This window comes from Scyliorhinus canicula, chromosome 18 (genome assembly GCF_902713615.1).
Source record: "Scyliorhinus canicula chromosome 18, sScyCan1.1, whole genome shotgun sequence".
Lineage (NCBI taxonomy): Eukaryota > Metazoa > Chordata > Chondrichthyes > Carcharhiniformes > Scyliorhinidae > Scyliorhinus > Scyliorhinus canicula.
The window spans coordinates 13,670,282-13,693,506 of NC_052163.1; the positions used below are offsets into that span (position 1 = coordinate 13,670,282).

General features: G+C 43.1%; 1 protein-coding gene across 1 annotated transcript in view; it reads right to left on the bottom strand.

Annotated features, from left to right (window-relative positions):
• The window catches only part of rptor (regulatory associated protein of MTOR, complex 1), a 415,805-nt gene that overhangs the window by 32,157 nt on the left and 360,423 nt on the right, over positions 1-23,225 (bottom strand). Inside the window, exon 28 of the mRNA XM_038778271.1 lies at positions 19,247-19,351. Within this exon, the coding sequence (XP_038634199.1) occupies positions 19,247-19,351 (105 nt within the window). The remainder of the gene's footprint in view (positions 1-19,246; positions 19,352-23,225) is intronic.

A 23,225-nucleotide genomic window follows, 5' to 3' on the forward strand; every position in this document is an offset into this window, starting at 1 on the left:
GTCCTATTATTCATAGTGTACTCCTTTCCCTTGTTAGCCCTTTTGTTGCCAGTGCTCTGCCCACCCAACCAGTCCATTGATATCCTCCTGCAGTCTACGGCTATCCTCCTCACAATTTACCACCCTATCTCTTTGGACTCACTGTTAAATAAAGTTTGGCTGGGAAAGGGCATCAATTCTGATATATCCACTTATGAGGCAAGGCTTACAACTGGCAGGACAGACAGGAGATTTTGCATTACATTCACCCCCCACCATCTGGCCTGGGCTTGTGAAATCCTACCAACGGTCCTGGCTTGAGACAATTTACACCTCTTTAACCTGGGGTAACCCCTATCTCTGGATCTGTAAAGATTCAATTACCTGCAAATGCTCGCATTCTAAGCATTGTCTTGCATCTTTGAATTTGTCTATATATGTATATATGTTTCTGGAACAAACCTCTTCATTCACCTGAGGAAGGAGCAGTGCTCCGAAAGCTAGTGTTTGAAACAAACTTGTTGGCCTTTAACCTGGTGTTGTAAGACTTCTTGCTGTGCTCACCCCAGTCCAACACCGGCATCTCCACATCATGGATATATTTCCAAGTCAGGATGATGATGTTCCCATGTGTCTGCTGTACCCTCATCCTTCTGGATGGTAGTGATTGTGGGTTTGGAAGATGCTGTCCAAGGAGTCTTGGTGTGTTCCTGCAGTGCATCGTGCAGAAGATACACCACTGCCACTGTTCGACAGTGCCGGAGGGAGAAAACATCTGTGGAAGGGATGGAAATCAAGCGGCAGCTTTGTCCTGGATGGCATCTTTATATCTCTGAGTTTGCCACAAATAGAAAGGTATGGAAGTGCCGCACTCTTGGATTCTCACAAACACAACGAGAGGTTTTATCAGGAGATGTTGTTTATATAATCTAACATGGAAAACCGAAGTCCATGCAAAGACACTCTGCTGGCATCACTACAGATCAGGTGACACTTCACCAGCAGGGATACTTAACAGTGTTGAGCTTGTTGAGTGTGGTTAGAGCTGCAATCATCCAGGAATTAGAGAGTATTCTATCACACTCCTGACTTGTGCTTTGTAGATGGTGGACTGGCTTTGGGGAGCCAGGAGATAAGCGGCTCGCTGCATGATTCTTAGCTGCTCTCGTAGGCACACGTTTCATATGTTTAGGTCTAGTCAGTTTCTGGTCAATGGCAACATTCAGGATGTTGATAGTGGGGGAATCAGCAATATAATTCCACGGACTGTCAAGGGACGATGGTTAGATTCTTTCTTGTTGGAGATGATCAGCGCCTGATACGTGCGGTGGTGTGTGAATGTTTCTTGCCACTTGTCAGCCCAAGCTGGATATTGTCCAGGTCTCGACACAGACTGCTCCATAGTCCTGTAGGTTATGGGCTTTAGTGCATATCCAAGTACTAATGGTGAAGGTTTTTGCTTCTACCGCTTTTTGAAGCAGTGAGTTCCTCTGCTGTTGTATCACTCCAGTTGCAAGTGGGAGTGTTTACTTACTAGGTGCCTTACATATGGGTTAGTTGGGTTTGCTTGGAGGTCAGAACTCGAGAGTGGGAGTATTTTAGAATTAGAATTAGAACAGTACAGCACAGAACAGGCCCTTCGGCCCTCGATGTTGTGCCGAGCAATGATCACCCTACTCAAGCCCACGTATACCTATCCCAGTAACCCAACAACCCCCATTAACCTTATTTTTTTAGGACACTAAGGGCAATTTAGCCTGGCCAATCCACCTAACCCGCACATCTTTGGACTGTGGGAGGAAACCGGAGCACCCGGAGGAAACCCACGCACACACGGGGAGGATGTGCAGACTCCGCACAGAGAGTGACGCAGCCGGGATTCGAACCTGGGACACTGGAGCTGTGAAGCATTTATGCTCACCACCATGCTACCGTGCTGCCCCTTGTGCTACTGCGTTAGCCAGCAGGCCACTTGTTTGATTTATGTGGATTTCTCTTCATCCACCCAAAACCAAAACTCATACACCTCAGGTACAAGATTTATGGGAATTAATAATTTGCTTTTCTAATAATGGGTTTGAAAAATTTACACTCTGTGTGCCAAGGCAAGAAATTGAGGCTCTGGTTATTTATCATTTAATTTTTACATTAAAGTGTGTTCTGACTGACTATGATTTATTTAACAAGAAACTGTAATTAAGGTTGTTTCAACTCTGTATTTTTTAATCTAGGTCCTAACTGGTTTCACATTGGCTTATTTGATTGAAATTGTAACCCATAATTGTCACACGCATTCCATGCTGGTGTTTACCCCCCCCCCCACCCCCCCCCCCCCCCCCCCCCCCCCCCCCCACCATAAACAGATTTTAGAACTGGTTCAGGAAAAGATTTCCAGGAGAACATTTGCAGGCTGTTCTTTTATTGTCACAAGTTTTTTTTTTCTAATATATATAAGAAACATAGTTTTATTCAAAATTTTTGCTTTGCAAATTGAAATATTTTGTTTGTGAAACTGCCAATTAAGAACAATTGCAACTTAAAGAGAAATTGTCAAAATAGCCTTTGTAATCATAGCAGCTTAGTTTTCTAAACGTTTTCTTCAAAATGTCGCCTGTCAGTGGCCTTTATTTTAGAAAGATCCGGTTCAGTATGAAGTAAACTTGACTTGCTTGGAGAAATGTGCTCTGCAGTGATCAATGCAACATTTAAAAAGGTAGAGGATCTAGACACACAGAATCACCAGGTAAAAGAAAACAGCTGTAGCAATCATTTGGCAACTGGGAATCTGCTGTAGGTGGAGCCATATGTCATTATAATTTTTTTTTTCACTGATTAAAGGTTTTCCAATAACCAACAACCCAGCCCTGGATACCCAACCTCATGACCTTTCACCCTGGCCCCACTGACCCTACCCTTCGTGACCTTTCATCAGGCCGCAGTGAACATTGGGATTCCGCACATGGCGTCCCGTCGCCATGGTAACGGGACGTCTGCGGCGACTCATATTTCATCCGAATGGGGGTTTCCTGCACATTTCCTGGCTGAAGCAGCCGCTTCTCCCCATCAGTTCAACTCGTCTGCTTGGGGGACTCAGACCAACATTTTGTGTTGGCCCCTTGTACTTTATGAAGTAATTCAGCACTTTGATCTATCCAACCCAGCATCCTTTTATGTGTTTCGTGTGGCAAGATGGCAATCTGATACAGACCATGTTACCATGGAGTCTTGCTATTCCTCTGGAACTTACACCTAGCACTGACCAAATACATGTATGCCTTATTACCGTCTCAATCTTCTTCTCAAGATGGCTGGGTGCGTCTCCCTTTATATCTGGGTCCCAGGTCACATGACCTTGGTCTGGAGACCGCATGGGGTGTTTGTACCGCCACCTACTGGTCGGAGGTTGCACACCATCCACCATAGGCATACCACTGCATCCCCTCTCCTCAAAAAACATTAACATAAAATTATTTTTACAGGCAACATTGCACAATACATTTTATCCAGGTATGGCATGTAGCTGGTACGGTGAGCAAGTTTTACAAAAGGTGCCCATTTGCATTCTGTCATTGTTTCAAGTCGGTGCCCACTTCCGCAGAATCTGGCTCACTTGCCGGCTGCTTGCTTTTCTTATGCTTTGCCCTGTGCCTTTGAAAGACCGTGTCCAAGGACCGCCATATTTGTGCTACCAGTCACTTTCACTTTAGTTTTCTGGCACGTTGTTGCTTGTTACCTGCAAGTGCTTTCGCTACTGGTTGGTTGGTGGGATGCGATAGTTCTCCCTGTCTTTTTTTCTTTTTCCTTTTCTGGATGCTGCGATGTATTCTAGTGTGTCTCTTGGTTGTCTTCTGTGCTGCAGCCCCTGGCATGGCACTGGCCGTCATTGTGCGTCGAGGTTTAATCATGTCCTTTATCTCTGGGCGGTGTGACCACGCCCCCGTGTGCGACCTCATCAACACGCAGGAGCCCCTCGGTTTCCAGTGCCGGCACTGAGAATGGAACTGGGGTTGCCAGTTTCACCTCTCCTTGGCGTGCTGGAGGATCAGCGACATGCTCGTCATCACTGGAGATGCCTCTGCCCTCTGGCTGAACATCACCCACTTCAGCCGCACTGCTAATGTCTATTTTCTTGCCATCATCACCCATTCTCCGTTTCTTCCTCTTTGATGTCTTTCTTTAACAGTATTTGTGAGTGCACCTGCCAGCCTTTGAAGCACTTGATTCACTGCTGCTGGCTTACTGTCATGAGTTTGATGTTATTCACTGCAACTTGTAATGGGAAAGTGTGTTAGATTTGATAGTTTGATTGTAATATCAAAGACCTCGGCTGTGTGGACCAGTTATGTATATCGAGCAGAAATTCATTATTAGGGATACTGTAATTAACTCCTTCCTGCTACTTCCCTTCATAATAACGCACTGATGAACCTAATTAACCTAATCCATTTTACAACAAAACTTCAGCTCAATTTTAATTACTCATGCACTATCCTGTTCATGGCCTTTATTGCTGTGACTCTAGTCAATTAGAACTTCGTAGCGGGTGTAGGTATTTGCATAAATGCTAATAAAAGCACATGCATACAGATTAATATTTATAGAAGTAAACTTATTAATGCTGGGATATTATCTGCCATGAACATAAAATTGGGAGCTAGAGCTCAAAGAGCATCACAGTCACCTTTTTGCGAAACTATTAGTCAAGCCAGCTCCCTGACATTTCAAATTTTGATCTTGAATATTTTGAGGGTTAATGAGGGTAGTGCATTGGATGTAGTCTACAGGGATTTTAAACTATTTTTGATCAGGTCCCACATGGCAGACGTGGGACTCAAAATGATGATACTGGGATCAAGAATGAATTGAAAATCGCTTATTGTCACGAGTGGGCTTCAATGAAGTTACTGTGAAAAGCCCCTAGTCACCACATTCCGGCACCTGTTCGGGGAGGCTGGTACGGGAATCGAACCGTGCTGCTGGCCTGCTTTAAAAGCCAGCGATTTAGCCCAGTGTGCTAAACCAGCCCCTAAAGAGCCTCATTATCTGCCAACTGAGCTACCCATAATCTGCAGAAACTCCATGTACAAAGACTTGAAGACCCAGCCTCAGGAGGCAGCACTAGTACAAATCTTCCGACGACTGCGTTTCATCACAGATTTTGATCTGGCATGAACTTGTTGCCAGCAAATTATGTTTTTCTATATGCTACAGTGAAATCCTACAGTCGAATTTCTATTCAAATAATACTTATTACTGGCGACATACATACATGCAAGTATTGAATTTACTTTTTGGAATTCCAATGGGAAATGCTTACATTGCAATGTAGTGAGAGACTACATCAATCCAAATTCCTGCGGCCAGAAAGGCAGCAGGAGCAATTGTTAGCGGCCATAGTGTAGGTCGAGAGCACATCTGTAACTATTCCGGACGCCTGACCTGTTTGGGAGGATTGCAGTGATTGCCAATATTTTTATTTTTTTTAAAATTTAGATTACCCAATAATTTTTTCCAATTAAGGGCAATTTAGCATGGCCAATCCACCTACCCTGCACATCTTTGGGTTGTGGGGGCGAAACCCACGCAAACACGGGGAGAATGTGCAAACTCCACACGGACAGTGACCCAGAGCCGGGATCGAACCTGGGACCTCAGCGCCGTGAGGCAATGTGCTAACCACTAGGCCACCGTGCTGTCCATGATTGCCAATATAAGAGACAACGTGCGTATGAATGTGCATGCAGCAAATTATTTTTCAAAAGGTCAGAGAATAAAGCCATGACTTGATACAGCCAGCAAGACGAATAATCTTTAAAATCCCTTGCGAGGCCTTGCGTCGCAAAACTAATCACTCATCAGTAAAATGCAGAGCAAATATTGAGCTTTTGACGTTTTGTACACATTTAAGCACGTCGATATTTAAATTATCATCCATTTTGAGGCTCTTAAGATTTCCAACATTTTCAAAAGCATACAAAACCATTCTTCACCTTACTGAAGATTACTGTACCAGATTTTTTGGACATGGTATAGGGTTTCAGTATTGACCAATAGTCTTTGTTCTACATTACTGAGTTTTGTTTTAATTAACAAGTGCAATTGAATGGCCAAGGCCAATATCATAGGACCCTATCTCGGTTGAAAGTGGACAAAAAGAGACAGATCAGGGTGAGACAATTCCAGGTTTGGGTTTTTAAAAGCTATGTCCTGTAAGAGAAAGGGAGACGGAGGTAGACAAGGACATTCAAAGTTCTGAAGTGCTGAAAAAGGAGGCTTCATTTTAATTATTTTGTCTGATGTCAGAACCGCTGGCAAGGCCAACATTTGTAGTTCATCCCGAACTGATCTGGGGAAGGTGGAGGTGAGCTACCTTCGTGAACTTGTTACGGTACCTAACAGACACCAATGTTTAGGGGCCACACGGTAGCATGGTGGTTAGCATCAATGCTTCACAGCTCCAGGGTCCCAGGTTCGATTCCCGGCTGGGTCGCTGTCTGTGTGGAGTCTGCACGTCCTCCCCTTGTGTGCGTGGGTTTCCTCCGGGTGCTCCGGTTTCCTCCCACAGTCTAAAGATGTGCGGGTTAGGTGGATTTGCCATGCTAAATTGCCCGTAGTGTAAGGTTAATGGGGGGATTGTTGGGTTATGGGTATACGGGTTACGTGGGTTTAAGTAGGGTGATCATTGTTCGGCACAACATCGAGGGCCGAAGGGCCTGTTCTGTGCTGTACTGTTCTATGTTCTATGTTTGTTAGGATACCGGACGATCTTTTTCAATTTGTAAAACTGTGAGGAAAGGATACCTCACCCCAGGAATGATGGCGCTGACCAATAGCTATCGTTTATGTTAAAACAAACTTTATTTAAACACTGATTAACCACATTATCAAAGAGATAGATTCACAATTAACAGTTAAACTGTTCTTAAATAAAATGAAAAACTTTAACTTAGTATCTGCCACTAATACAAATTAAGCAACCCAATACAGTGTTGGATGCGACTTAGAAATAAAAGTTAGCAACCAGGGTTACTGGTTTATCTGTGCAGACCGTTGGAGAGAGACACCCTTTCAGGAACAACCTGAAAATCCTTCTATCTTGTCAGACTCAAATCCTATGGCGAACTGCTAAACCTAATAGCTATTCAACTTAACATCCTATCAGAGACTGCAAAACTACAGACAGACCTGGTTCCTCCTATGAATTACATCATCTGTATCCCACTAAGTTCCATGACCTGTTTAGCTGGGACTAAATGCAATCCCTCAAATTATTTATACCCCAGGGAACCACCAAAATATAAATAATGTTTTATTAGCCATCTCTATGCACATGTAAATGGTAGGAAACAATAATTACATCACCTTTTACAACATCTTAACTGCAGCTTTAGTAGACATACTGTATATTAAACCAAGGGTTTTAATTACTTTACTGCAACAGAATATACAATATAAACCATAACAATTTCTACATTTATCACAAACTGTTGCAGTCCATCTGGTGTAGTAACATCCACAGTGCTGTCATGGAGGGAGTTTCAGGTTTTTGACCAGCGACTGATATAGTTCCAAGTTAGAAAGGTGAGTAGATTGGAAGGGAACTTGCAGGTGGTGATTCTATGTGTCTGCTGCCCTTGTCCTTCTAGGTAGTAGAAGTCGTGGGTTTGGAAAGTGCCGTTGAAGGAGGCTTAGTGAGTTTCTGCAGTGCCTCTTGTAGGTGTGTACACTGCTGCTAGTGGCTGTGCGAGTGGTTGTTTTAGGTGGTGGTTGATGAAGCGGGCTGATTTGTTCTGGATGATGTTGAGCTTCCTCAGTATTGTTGGAGCTGCATTCATCCAGGCAAGTGTCAGTATTCCATCACACTCCTGACTTGTGCCTTGTAGATGGTGGGCAAGCTTTAGGGTGTCAGGTGGTGAGTTAGTTACGTATCAGAGGATACATTCCTGCTGGTTATGCATCACGTGGTGTGTAGTGACATCAGCAGAGTGTTTGCGCAGACTTTGGGTAGAACACCATCTTGATTGTAAGAGCAACATCTCTAATAAATCTCTCATTGTATTCTACAAGAATCCAGAGTTTGTGCACATCCATACTTTTTCTGTCTGCGGCAACGAAGAAACATAACAGAAGGGAAAACTGGCAATGAGATTTTGGACGAGGGAAACTGGCGACGAAGACTGAGGCAGAAAAATCACTTGAAAGATGATTTTGTCGACTAACAGCGATACACCACCAGGAGCAATGTCTCGGGATCGTACTCATGCACAGTACTTTACACTGTAACTGTGAGTAAGGAGACCGCCAGTTGGGGAAGGCTTGCTTGTGTTGACGTGAGTGGGGTCTGGGTTGCAGGGACTGCGCATGTGGTGAAGCTACATGGGCTGTGGCAAATGGAGATCTCGAAGTCTGCTGACTATACATGGGCCACTAATCGGTGGTAAAAGTCAGACAAAACGGAAAGGAATTCCAAATTGCTTGTTAAAAGGATTTTTTTTGTGCTATACTTTCCATTTAAAAAAGTGGAAAGTGTAGGAGCCAAGATCCAAAAATAGCTGGAGAAACGGCACCATGGAGGATTATGATACATGGAATTCATACGAGGACAGATTCTAATGGTTTCTAATAGAAAATCAGACACGGAGGACCTAAAGGTCGTAACATTTCTCAGCTCAGGTGGCCGTAAAACATTTGTGCTGCTACAGAATCTAGTTCACTCAGCAAAACCTAAAAATCAAGCCAGACAGCACTGCCAAATGTCTCAAAATCAGAACAGTACCATAGGCCATTAGGACTAAAGTTGAAGAGCTAGAAAGATTGGTAAAGTTGTTGAACCTGATGCTACAAGTGATGGGGCAACACCAATCGTTCCTGTATTAAGACGGGATGGCTCAGTGAGAATTTGTGGAGGTTATTAAACTACTGACCCAGTTTTGTGCGCAGATCATTATGTTTGCTGGACTTTCTGGAGTGCTGAAATTCAATAAAATTGATCTCTCGCAGGCGTATCTGCAGATGAATGTGGCTGCCAAATCACAGCCAATACACACCATCGTCACGCACAAAGGTCTGTTTCGTTTCAGAAGATTTCCTTACAGAACAGATTTCCTTTCAGAACACATCTCCTGGAATCTGCGCCTGCTCTTTTTCAAAGATCGATGGATCAAATTCTAAATGGGTTGCAATGTTATTTAGATAACATACTGGGCACCAGTTTTTAGTGAACAGGAACAGGTGGTTTACACAAAGAACTGAAGAAAATCTCGGCAATTTTGAAGCACCACGTCCTCAAACTGTGTCTTTAGGGATTAATCAATTGGTATGGCAAATTGGTGTTGCATTTGGCAACACAATCGAAGCCTTTACATACTTTGCCATGTGTCAAACAGGCCTGGCACAGGTTAGGACAATGGGAAAATGGTTACAATAAAGTGAAAGATGCTTGACCAAAGTTCATTAGAATCCCCAAGATGAATCTGCAACTTGCTTGTGATGCCTCACCCTAGGGGGTTGGTGCAGTTGTCTCGCACATTATGCCTTCAGGAGATGAACGACCGATAGCATTTGCGTAATGCGCTCTTACTAACACAGAAATGAGTTACGCTCGGCCAGAGAGAGAAGCTTTGAGCACAATTTTCGGTGCAAGGTTCCACCTTAACAGTAAAGGAATGGCTGCAGCTGGTGGACGACCGTTTTGATAACCAAATCCTCGGGCACAGATCAATTGAACCAAACTAAACAAAGTGATACTAAGAGATGAAATCAACAATGGCAATATACATTACAAACATCACATATTTGGGAAAACTTGATGCACCTTGTAAAAGTATTAAAATTAGTTGGCACACTTTCATCCCATTAGATTTTATGCTTATATATATACATCAATAAGACAGTTGGCCAAGTACTGTGTTAATTCTGTTCCTACTTCAAATCAGCTAACGTGACACATTCATGCATTCTTCCTGTATTTGTAACTACTACACCCTTTGTGAGGGGTAGTCAAGAGTGTAAACATCAATGTTCGCTTGGAATTACACATAAAACAATTTTCCTTTTTTTAAAGCTTATTGAAAAATGAATTGTAATATTTGCAATTCTAACAGTGCCAAATAGGAACTATCTTTTTTTTTAATGATCTGTTTCTAAACTTTCATGGCATAAGTCAATAATTTTGCAGCCGTTAAACACCCTGCATAAAAGCTTCATATTTGAGTCAATATATTGAATATTTGCATTTGATTACTGCGTCCACGCTCATGAAAATTTTAAGGAAAAATAAAATAGTTCACACCATTCAACAGAGTAACGAAATGTTTTCCAATTAATTTATTTGTCTACTAGTTGCTATAAAGAGACATGCACATCAGCTACATGACAAACACAATTTGTAATGAATGAGTGGCTTGGATGCTGACAGCAATAATGTTGTGTCTTCCACTATGAAAAAGCCATAAAAAAAACACAAACATGGATAAAAGCTAATCACACAATTCCCAAGACACCAGCATTTAGAAAGAAAAAATCCACTTGAAACCAAGTTAATATTCACCAGTTTCAGCATAGCTACTTATGTACGTTTGCCTAAAGAAAGGTTGCAGTTCATATTTCACTAAACATCTTTCTCCCCACGTTTCAGTGCACAATCTATAGTTTACTGCTAAATGTTGCTAAATCACAACTGCCGTTGAAATTCAACTGCTAATGTAAGCCTTTTCAAGACATCCAACTCAGGCGAGTATGCCACTACCGTCATAGACTTCATCAGTGTGTCAAGGACTGCGTGCCAAAGAAGGTAGTACATGCCTTAGACCAAATTATGGTTTAACCGGGTAGATCCACACCCTACTGAACTCCACACCCTACTGAACTACTGAGGCGTTCATGGTGGGTGACCCTGACCTATACAAGAAATCTAGGTACAACTCCGCAATGCCAACAGGGATGCAGAGAGGCAATACCAGGCAAAGCTAGTCCCAGACCAACAACACGGATACTTGTTGGTTGTGGCAAGGCTGCAACACTATAACGAGCTACAAAGAAAATCCACGTAGAATTTCTGGCAACAGAGCACCCCTCCTCAATGAACTCAATGCTCGTTTTGAGCAGGAAGCCAACGAATCGTTGGCAACTGTGTAACGTGAAACAGTTGAAAGTAAAGAAATATTCACCGTATGGAACAAGGTCAAATTAGCCATCTGCATTCGACCTTCTCCTCTGTTGGGGAGGCAGGTCTTTTATTTTCTGCACATTCTGAATGATTGCAATGTAAATTGGTGGTAAAGGACCTTTGTTTTTATAAAGTGCAGTATTAAGTGAAATACAGACATTTGGCAATACTGACAAGGTGATTAAATCAGTTATAATCCGAGGCATGAGAAAGAGCACATTTGTACAATAACAAAGTATGTACAACTGCTAAAGAAATTGAAGTGAATTGAAAGGAAAGGAAGTGGGGCCTGGAACTTGCTGCCGGAGGAGGAGGTGGAAGCAGATTACACAGAGGGTAGTGTGTGCCTGGAACTTGCTGCCGGAGGAGGAGGTGGAAGCAGATTACACAGAGGGTAGTGTGTGCCTGGAACTCGCTGCCGGAGGAGGTGGTGGAAGCAGATTACACAGAGGGTAGTGGGAGCCTGGAACTCGCTGCCGGAGGAGGAGGTGGAAGCAGATTACACAGAGGGTAGTGGGGCCTGGAACTCGCTGCCGGAGGAGGTGGTGGAAGCAGATTACACAGAGGGTAGTGTGTGCCTGGAACTCGCTGCCGGAGGAGGTGGTGGAAGCAGATACACAGAGGGTAGTGGGAGCCTGGAACTTGCTGCCGGAGGAGGAGGTGGAAGCAGATTACACAGAGGGTAGTGTGTGCCTGGAACTCGCTGCCGGAGGAGGTGGTGGAAGCAGATTACACAGAGGGTAGTGGGAGCCTGGAACTCGCTGCCGGAGGAGGAGGTGGAAGCAGATTACACAGAGGGTAGTGGGGCCTGGAACTCGCTGCCGGAGGAGGTGTGGGAGCAGATTACACAGAGGGTAGTGTGTGCCTGGAACTCGCTGCCGGAGGAGGTGGTGGAAGCAGATTACACAGAGGGTAGTGGGTGCCTGGAACTCGCTGCCGGAGGAGGTGGTGGATGCAGATTACACAGAGGGTAGTGGGTGCCTGGAACTCGCTGCCGGAGGAGGTGGAAGCAGATTACACAGAGGGTAGTGGGTGCCTGGAACTCGCTGCTGGAGGAGGTGGTGGAAGCAGGGACGATAGTGACGTTTAAGAGGCATCTTGACAAATACATGAATAGGATGGGAATAGAGGGATACGGACCCTGGAAGTGCAGAAGATTTTAGTTTAGACGGGCAGCATGTTCGGTGCAGGCTTGGAGGGCCGAAGGGCCTGTTCCTCTGCTGTACTTTTCTTTGTTCTTCGTTAATATTAACAATACGTTTTGACTACAGATTTGGATTACTTTGAAGTCCATGTTCCCAAACAAGAGACATTCTGATGTTCTCACTTTCTAACCGCAATGTCCTACTGTGGGAATGAGCGGGCTGGGACAAGAGAAGAGGCGGTCATCATTACTATGCAAGTGCTCCTGGAATAAAATATCTAATGTGACTGCTTTCGTTAATCGGCAAGCAGGAAAGTAACCTTTGAATCCAATAAAGTCTCTTCTTTTAATAAGAAACTGCAGGCAATACAAAATTCTCTAACCCCCTTTATCCCTAATGAAACACAATGTAATCTTGTTGTGGAGTTGTTGCATATTTTTGGACTAAAAGGAAATGGAAAGGAAAGGAAATAATCTTTATTGTCACAAGTAGGCTTACATTAACACTGCAATGAAGTTACTGTGAAAAGCTCCTAGTCGCCACATTCCGGCACCTGTTCAGGTACACTGAAGGAGAATTAAGAATGCCCAATTCATCTAACAAGCACGTCTTTTGGAACTTTGTGGGAGGAAACCGGAGCACCCGGAGCAATCCCACGCAGGTGCGGGGAGACCGTGCAGACTCTGCACAGACAGTGACCCAAGCCGGGATCGAATCTGGGACCCTGGAGCCGTGAAGCAACAGTGCTACCCACCGTGCTACCACGCCGCCCAGGTAAAGTAAAATCTCGGCAGCACTTTGGTAAACTATTCAAAATAGTTCATTTCAAGTAGGGTGCCCAGAAGGCAGTTACATCCAATCACTATCCGTGGACTGGGGACTGAAACGGGTAGATAAGATAGAGAAAGACAGCATTGGTTTGTTGAAATACCATCATGGCAGCAGGTGCCGAATGGTAATGACAATACAAAATGAAACTAGCAATCAAACATTGTGATATAGTTAGAGACAATTAAAATATAAATTAAAGGACAGAATAATACACTGGCCTATGCACAAAGATTGTTTGTTTTAATAAAAAAATTAATGCGACAAATGGACTCCTACAGATCAGGGTCTTGACCTGATGTTAAATGGGGAATTCTAAGCTCTGAGAAGCTCGACGGATCATCACCATCTTCAAATCCACAATTAACAATTTTACCCGCACAGCCAGAGATTGTGGCATTTTCCCGATTACGGAGACCAGCCACTGCTGCTAGATCAGGGTTTTGTCAACAAAACGTGATGTCACGCAGCTTGCTGATGGTCCAAGTTATTGAAAAATAGGCAAAAAGGTACAAAAAAAAAAGCAAATGTAAACAACAAGAACGTGTCTAAAAGCACTGAAAAATCTGATGTAGGCCAGACTTATATCCTTTAGTATTTTGGCTAACAACAGGAAACAACAAAGCTTCTTTTTAAAAATGACCTCTGATAAATAGGCGGATGGCAAATGTGTTTTACACCTGATTTTGCAGAATCTTGCTTGAATGTTCTCCTCCCTGTTCCCTGGCTACAGCTAATACATATATCGTTGTCAAGGGGTTGAATATGATCACTTTGATGATGCAACCACTCTGAGCCGATAGAATAAGCTCTGCAAATCGACAGACAGGTGGCGTGCTTATCACGAGTTTCAACCTACCTTCCTTCCCAAAGGAATGTATCACAGCGGTTATAGAGTAAAATTGTGTTAAATGCTTTGAGACGATGGAACAATATATATATACATATATAAATAAATATAACACGCACACACACAGCGGATATGAATGCAAAAAGGTTCCTTTCTTGTCCAACTCCTGATCATAGCATTATGCAGCATTCCAGTCCTTAAACGTAGAGCCTGCCTCCAGCAAACAGCAATGATTTGCAAGAACCAAATGCAGCATCTTTCCAATCAAAACTGCATAATTCAAGAACTGGTTTAGTGCTTCTACAAGGAATGAATTGTAACACAGCAGAAACATGCCTTTCGTGCATGACATGTTTTCTTTCTTTCTTTTCAGCAGTTACACTTCATATTATCGCACAAAAATATTCTATTAAACTCCCAAACGTGATTCATTAAAACTTTTGAGATGCTATCGGCCAATTGCTGTGAAGTATAAAAATGCATTTCCATAACAGATGCAGTTTAAGCTAAATTTATCACTGGTGAGACATACATCAGAAATCTGTAGCTGCTTTTATTTATGGTTTTAAAAATGACACTGCAGCTTTTACGTAAAATTGTGAAAAGAACATATCATCTCTTGCCTGAATTCTAGAACATCCACACAGGAACCCACATATGGAATGTTACGTCTTTACTATTTTTACAAATGGCATTGGCCAATCAGGAAAATTATCCCAAAGAAGCCAGGTTAGCCTTGCTGCCTTTCTAGTGCATTCGGTTAAAGTAAAATGCAAACTTACATAATAGGAACACAAGTAGGCCATTTGGCCCCTCAAGGCTGCTCTGCCAATTATTAAGATCATGGCTAATGTGTTTTTGTTTCTAATTCCACATTTCTATCTTCACCCAATACCCTTTGACTCCCTTGGCTAACAACAATCTAGCTACCTCTGCCTCAAAGATATTCAATGACCGCCTTCTGAGACAGACAAGTCCAAAGTCGGTGAGCCCACAAGAGAAACATTTCTCATCTGTATCCTAAAAGGGCAACCCCTTATTTTAAAAGTGTTCCCTAATTATTGACTCACCCACAAGTGGAAACACCCGCTCCATAACCACCTTGTGAAGACCCTTCAGGATCTTGTATACTTCAATCAAGTCGCCCCTCGCTCTTCTAAACTCCAGTGGAATCAAGCCCAGCCGATCCAACTTATCCTCATAAGACATCCCGCTCATTCCAGGTATCAGTCTAGTAAACCTCCTCCAAAATGCCTCCAACGTAGTTACATCTTTCCTTAAAAAGGAGACCAAAACTACACACGCTATTCAAGAAGTAATCTCACCAATCCCTGTATAACTGAAGCGAAACATCCTCACATCTCTGCTCAATTCCTCTCATAATAAAGAATAGCATTCTGTTAGCCTGCTTAATTACTTGTTGCCCTTGCACACTTATCGAATTGTGATTAGAACATCTAGATCTCGCTGCACCACTCCCAAGAATAGTTTGGTCCTTTAACATTAGAACATAAGAACTAGGAGCAGGAGTAGGCCATCTGGCCCCTCAAGCCTGCTCCACCATTCAATGAGATCATGGCTGACCTTTTGTGGACTGAGCTCCACTTTCCGGCCCGAACACCATAACCCTTAATCCCTTTATTCTTCAAAAAACTATCTTTTATCTTAAAAACATTTAATGAAGGAGCCTCGACTGCTTCACTGGCCAAGGAATTCCATAGATTGACAACCCTTTGGGTGAAGAAGTTGCTCCTAAACTCAGTCCTAAATCTACTTCCCCTTATTTTGAGGCTATGCCCCCTAGTTCTGTTTTCACCCGCCAGTGGAAACAACCTGCCCGCATCTATCCTATCTATTCCCTTCATGATTTTATACGTTTCTCTAAGATTCCCCCTTATCCTTCTAAATTTCAACGAGTACAGTCCCAGTCTACTCAACCTCTCCTCGTAATCCAACCCCTTCAGCTCTGGGATTAACCTAGTGAATCTCCTCTGCGCACCCTCCAGCGCCAATACGTCCTTTCTCAGGTAAGGAGACCAAAACTGAACACAATACTCCAGGTGTGGCCTCACTAACACCGTATACAATTGCAGCATAACCTCCCTAGTCTTAAACTCCATCCCTCTAGCAATGAAGGACAAAATTCCATTCGCTTTCTTAATCACCTGTTGCACCTGTAAACCAACGTTTTGCGACTCATGCACTAGCACACCCAGGTCTCTCTGCACAGCTGCATGTTTTAATATTTTATCATTTAAATAATCCCGTTTGCTGTTATTCCTACAAAAATGGATAACCTCACATTTGTCAACATTGTACTCCATCTGCCAGACCCTAGCCCATTCACTGAACCTGTCAAAATCCCTCTGCAGACTTCCAGTATCCTCTGCACTTTTTGCATCACCACTCTTCTTAGTGTCGTCTGCCTTTGGTTCCCCAACTCCAAATCATCTATGTAAATTGTGAACAATTGTGTGCCCAACTGATCCCTGAGGGACACCACTAGCTACTGATTGCCAACCAGAGAAACACCCATTAATCCCCACTCTTTGCCTTCTATTAATTAACCAAGCCTCTATCCATGCTACTACTTTACCCTTAATGCCATGCATCTTTATCTTATGCAGCAACCTTTTGTGTGGCACCTTGTCAAAGGCTTTCTGGAAATCCAGATATACCACATCCATTGGCTCCCTGTTTTCTACCGCTCTGGTAATGTCCTCAAAAAATTCCACTAAATTAGTTAGGCACGACCTGCCCTTTATGAACCCATGCTGCGTCTGCCCAATGGGACAATTTTCATCCAGATGCCTCGCTATATCTTCCTTGATGATAGATTCCAGCATCTTCCCTACTACCGAAGTTAAGCTCACTGGCCTATAATTACCCGCTTTCTGCCTACCTCCTTTTTTAAACAGTGGTGTCACATTTGCTAATTTCCAATCCGCCGGGACCACCCCAGTCTAGTGAATTTTGGTAAATTATCACTAGCGCATTTGCAATTTCCCTAGCCATCTCTTTTAGCACACTGGGATGCATTCCATCAGGGCCAGGAGACTTGTCTACCTTTAGCCCCATTAGCTTGCCCATCATTACCTCCTTAGTGATAACAATCATCTCAAGGTCCTCACCTGTCATAGCCTCATTTCCATCAAACCATTTCCATCAGTCACTAGTATGTTATTTGTGTCTTCCACTGTGAAGACCGACCCAAAAAACCTGTTCAGTTCCTCAGCCTATTACTCATCTCCCATTATTAAATCTCCCTTCTCATACTCTAAAGGACCAATATTTACCGTAGCCACTCTTTTTTGTTTTATATATTTGTAGAAACTTTTACTATCTGTTTTTATATTCTGAGCAAGTTAGTTCTCATAATCTATCTTACTCTTCTTTATAGCATTTTTTAGTAGCTTTCTGTTGCCCCCTAAAGATTTCCCAGTCCTCCAGTCTCCCACTAATCTTTCCCACTTTGTATGCTTTTTCCTTCAATTTGATACTCTCCCTTATTCCCTTCGATATCCACGGTCGATTTTCCCTCTTTCTACCGTCCTTCCTTTTTGTTGGTACAAACCTATGCTGAGCACTGTGAAAAATCGCTTGGAAGGTTCTCCACTGTTCCTCAACTGTTTCACCATAAAGTCTTTGCTCCCAGTCTACCTTAGCTAGCTCTTCTCTCATCCCATTGTAATCTCCTTTGTTTAAGCACAAAACACTAGTTTTTGATTTTACCTTCTCAGCCTCCATCTGTATTTTAAATTCCACCATATTGTGATCGCTCCTTCCGAGAGGATCCCTAACTATGAGGTCATTAATCAATCCTGTCTCATTACACAGGACCAGATCTAGGAACGCTTGTTCCCTCGTAGGTTCCATTACATACTGTTCTAGGAAACTATCGCGGATACATTCTATAAACTCCTCCTCAAGGCTGCCTTGACCGACCTGGTTAAACCAATCGACACGTAGATTAAAATCCCCCATGATAACTGCTGTACCATTTCTACATGCATTAGTTATTTCTTTGTTTATTGCCTGCCCCATCATAATGTTACTATTTGGTGGCCTATAGACTACTCCTATCAGTCACTTTTTCGCCTTACTATTCCTGATTTCCACCCAAATGGATTCAACCTTATCCTCCATAGCACCGATGCCATCCCTTACTATTGCTCGGATGTTATCCTTAAATAACAGAGCTACACCACCTCCCTTACCATCTACTCTGTCCTTCTGAATAGTTTGATACCCTTGGATATTTAACTCCCAGTCGTGACCATCCTTTAACCATGTTTCAGTAATGGCCACTAAATCATAGTCATTTACGATGATTTGCGCCATCAACTCATTTACCTTATTCAGAATACTACGAGCATTCAGGTAAAGTACACTTATGTTGGCTTTTATACCTCTGTTTTGAATCTTAACACCTCGATCAGTAACCTCTCCCAAGTTATATTTCCTCTTAACTTTTCTCCTAATTTTCCTTGTCGTTGAACCCATATCTTCATGTAACAGCCTACCGTGTTGCTTACTTCCCGTTTTATTCCTTTTAGTATTACTGGGCCTATTCACTGTGGCCCTTTTTGATTTTTTTGACTATGACGTCTCTGCCTTACACTTTCCCCCTTACTGCCTTTTGTTTCTGTTCCTGTTTTACTACCTTCTGACTTCCTGCATTGTTTCCCATCCCCCTGCCACATTAGTTTAAACCCTCCCCAACAGCTCTAGCAAACACCCCCCTAGGACATCGGTTCCAGTCCTGCCCAGGTGCAGACCATCTGGTTTGTACTGGTCCCACCTCCCCCAGAACCGGTTCCAATGCCCCAGGAATTTGAATGCCTCCCTCTTGCACCATCTCTCGAGCCACACATTCCTACTTGCTCATGGCACAGGTAGCAATCCTGAGATTACTACCTTTGAGGTGCTACTTTTTAAGTTCAACTCCTAATTCCCTGAATTCAGCTTGTAGGACCCCATCCTGTTTTTTACCGATATCGTTGGTGCCTTATGTGCACCACGACAGCTGGCTGTTCACCTTCACCTTGTGGCACATATTAACTACGGTAAATCTTCAATGCTTGAGGGTATAGCTGTGCTATTTTAAAAATTGTACATTTTGAAGATGCCCAAGCAATCCAACGGATTTGGTTGGGTCTTTAACATGCCAGCAGTGGTACTTGAGCAGTGCAACATGCAGAGCTCTATTGAAGCATCAGTGTGGTAGGAAATAAAGTGAACAAACTACTTCTATATACTATACAGAGCACAACTAACCTCTGGTGGTTGGGAGCATGTCGGATAATCCTTGCCACGCTGTCACCATCTCTGGATTCTTTTCCAAATCTGCAAAGTTCTTCCAGACTCGGATGGCTCCGTCATCTAAAAGAAAGTTCCAAAAATATGAAATTTACTATAAAGAATATTTTGGTTAAAAAGAAAACCAGCACAGTGCAAGATTCTCCCACCACTAAAACAATGCAACCGATCTGATACTCCAAGATGCGGCGGCTACTGAAGTGCAGGGTGAATAACTGCATATTGTGGAGGGGCATTAATGTTTTTGGCCAAGCTCACTCTCTGAGCTGTGCAGAGTAAGGCAATTGCAGATCTGTTGAAGTTGAAATGCTATATGTGGCTTCACTTGTCCCTGCATTTACTTAACTGTACATCGCGGTCTAAGTTATAACAGAACTTTGGCTTTCAATGTCATTAATGAAAGTTATTTGCAAAGTTAACTCATTTTATTATTATAATAATAATCTTTATTATTGTCACAAGTAGGCTTACATTAACACTACAATGAAGTTACTGTGAAAATCCCCTAGTCGCCACACTCCGGCGCCATTTTGGGCACACAGAGGGAGAAGTCAGAATGTCCAATTCACCTAATAAGCACGTCTTTTGGGACTTGTGGAAAGAAACCAGAGGACCCGGAGGAAACCCACGCAGACATGGGGAGAACGTGCAAACGCCGCACAGACAGTGACCCAAGTCGGGAATCGAACCTGGGACCCTGGCACTGTGAAGTAACAGTGCTAACCACTGTGCTACTGTGCCACACAGACCTTTAAAGCTAACTTCAGGATCTGCAATGACTCAAACTTTTTTGGAGTATGATGATCAGATTTTAAAACATTTTAGGTAAGTAATGAAGTGACCGTATGATCTTCACGTAACATGAAGTGCAGAATCACTAACAGCAATTAAAGAAGTTTCACTGTCAACGCATCTTTTACAAATGACTCAGAAATTACATTTTTAACATTGTGTTTCCAACAGTATTTGGTGATTTTCACATGCTTCAAACTGTGACTGGTGACCAGGAGGACAACTGTCTGAGATGGGTCTCTGAACCCAACAGGGAAACCACATCTCACTCTGATCATAAAATTTGTGTGTGTTAATGTGGCGCCTTTCACACAGATACTGATAGGGGAAATATCAGCAGGGTGATCAAGGGTGCTACAGAAATTAATTTGAAGCATGTAGAGCGGTGAAGTGCACTGGGATATTCTACTGCGTTATAAACATAAATACAAGTTATTTTTGAAAAAGTAACATACCTCAAACTAAGTCACACATTAAATCAGGCTTGCAGCTCACTATTCCTCAGGAGCCCATGAGCTGTGGATATCAGGTTTATACAGGGTTGGGAGCCCTCTCGGGTTGTTTAAATTATGTTATTAACAATCATAATTTGCGCGGTTTATATCACAATTATTTTTTTAAACCTAAAAATAGAAGTTATTATTTTCGCTTGGTGGTTAACCTGATGTAGATAACGCTATGAAGGTACTCGGAGCTCGGCTTATGTTTAGGGTGAAACGGTTTGAATCTCGGCCCCTCAATTATCCGGTTAAAACATTTAGCACCCTGGGTACTGATTCTTTTTACACTTGTTTATCACCCACAGCCAATTAATTATTCTCGACAGTGTATTGCTGAATGCAAGTTTGCTACTTAAACCTGTACAATATTTTGGAAACAGAACTATACTCTTGATAAATTCAATGACACAGATAGCGTGACAATGAAAGACCATTATAGTTACCAAAGTATTAAATTAAATAGGTCATTTTATTGTGGATAAAACCAGAATTATCTGTATTTGATCAAATAAAATAGCAAGGAAAATAATTCAGGCACATTTGAATGAATAACGGTAGCGATTGGAATCATTAGTGCCTTAAATGGATTTCAAAGTTTTTGACAAGGTCCCACATGGGAGACTGATAAAGAAGTTAAAAGCACATGTGATACAGAGTAACTTGGCAAGTTGGATTCAAAACTGGCTTAGTGATAGGAGACAGAGAGTGTGGTAGAAGGTTGTGTGACCGCAGTCCTGTGTCCAGTGGCGTACCACCAGGGATCAGTGTTAGGTCTCTTATTGTTGGTAATATAAACAAATGATACAGATGAGATGCGTGTGGGTTATTATAAATTTGTGAATGCCACAAAGATCGACTGGGTGGTTAATGAGGAAGAAAATCTTAGGTTGCAGGAAGACAAGTTGGTCAGATGGGCAGGTCGGTGGCCGATGGAATTTAACCCTAAAAGTGCGCGATGATGCACTTCGGAAGGAGTAAGAACACAAGGGAGTACTCAATGAATGGCAGGACATTGGGAAGCTCAGAGGGATCACAAAGCCGTGGACAGATTAATAGGATAGTTTTGAAGGCATACAGGACACTTGCCTTAGTCAGTCGTGGTATAGGTTATAAGAGGAAGGAGGTTTTGTTGGAGCTGGACAGGACTTTGCTTCGGCTACCGCTGGAGTACTGTGTGCAGTTCTGGACATCTCACTATAGGAAGGATGGGGCTGGTTTAGCTCACCGGGCTAAATCGCTGGCTTTTAAAGCAGACCAAGCAGGCCAGCAGCACGGTTCGATTCCCGTACCAGCCTCCCCGGACAGGCGCCGGAATGTGGCGACTAGGGGCTTTTCACAGTAACTTCATTGAAGCCTACTCGTGACAATAAGCGATTTTCATTTTTATTTCATGTAATTGCACTGGAGGGGGTCTGGAAGAGATTCACCAGCACCTTGTCTGGGATGGAGCATTTGAGCGATGGAGAGAGGCTGGATAGGCTTGGCTCAGGAGGCTGAGAGGCGGCCTGATTGAAGTGTATAACATTATGAGGGGTTTTGGACAGGGTAGATAGGAAGCAGCTGTTCCTCTTAGTTGAAAGGTCAATAACAAGGGGACACAACTTTAAGGTGAGGGGCAGGAGATTTAGAGAGGATTTGAGGAAAATGTTTTTCACCCAGAGGGTGGTGGGAGTCTGGAATGTACTGCCTGGGAGGGTAATAGCGGCAGGAAACTTCACACCCTTTAAAATGTCATAACATTCAAGGCTATGGGCCAGATGCTGGAAAGTGGGATTAACGTAGATTTAATGTAGTTTTGTTGGTGCAGGCTCAATGGGCCGAAGGGCCCCTTCTGTACTGTATGATTCTATGACTCCTTTAAAAGAAGAGTTCAACTCAATCCAGCTGAACAAATATGAAGTAAAAAGCTCAAGAGATCTATTTGCAGTGCTTTATCATACTAAACATGTTTCCTCTGGCAAGCTGTGTGCCAAACTGTCCAAAGATTGTACCAGTGCTTTCCAGAAAAGGTGCAAGGGTTGTTGTCATGAGCCTTGAGTGAATCTGATTCTTCACCCCCCCCCCCCCCCCCCCCCCCCCCCGGCAAGTCATTTCTAACCTCTGTGGAAGTCTGTTTCCTTGCATCATATGTGCACAAAACTTTAATCAGACTAGCTTTCTGTGAATTAGAACCATGAATCCCAGTCAAGGTTAGTGATGAGGAAAAATTAATTTTTCTCCACATGATAGTTTCGCGTCAATCATAATAATAATCTTTATTCGAGTCACAAGTAGGCTTACATTAACACTACAATTAAGCTACTGTGAAAATCTCCTCATCACCACACTATGGCGCCTGTTCGGGTACACAATGTCCAATTCACCTGACAAGCAAGTCTTCCGGGACTTGTGGGAGGGAATCGGAGCACCTGGAGGAAAACCACGCAGACACGGGGAGAACGTACTGACCCCGCACAGGCAGTGACCTAAGCCGGGATTCGAACCCGGGTTCCTTGGCGCTGTGAGGCAGCAGTGCTAACCACTATGCCACCGTTTCAGAGGATTGTTAAGAATCAATCATCACTGCTACCGGCCCGGAGTCACGTGTCAGCCAGACTAGATAAAGGTGGTAATGTTCTGTCACTAAAGGGCATCAGTGAACCAGA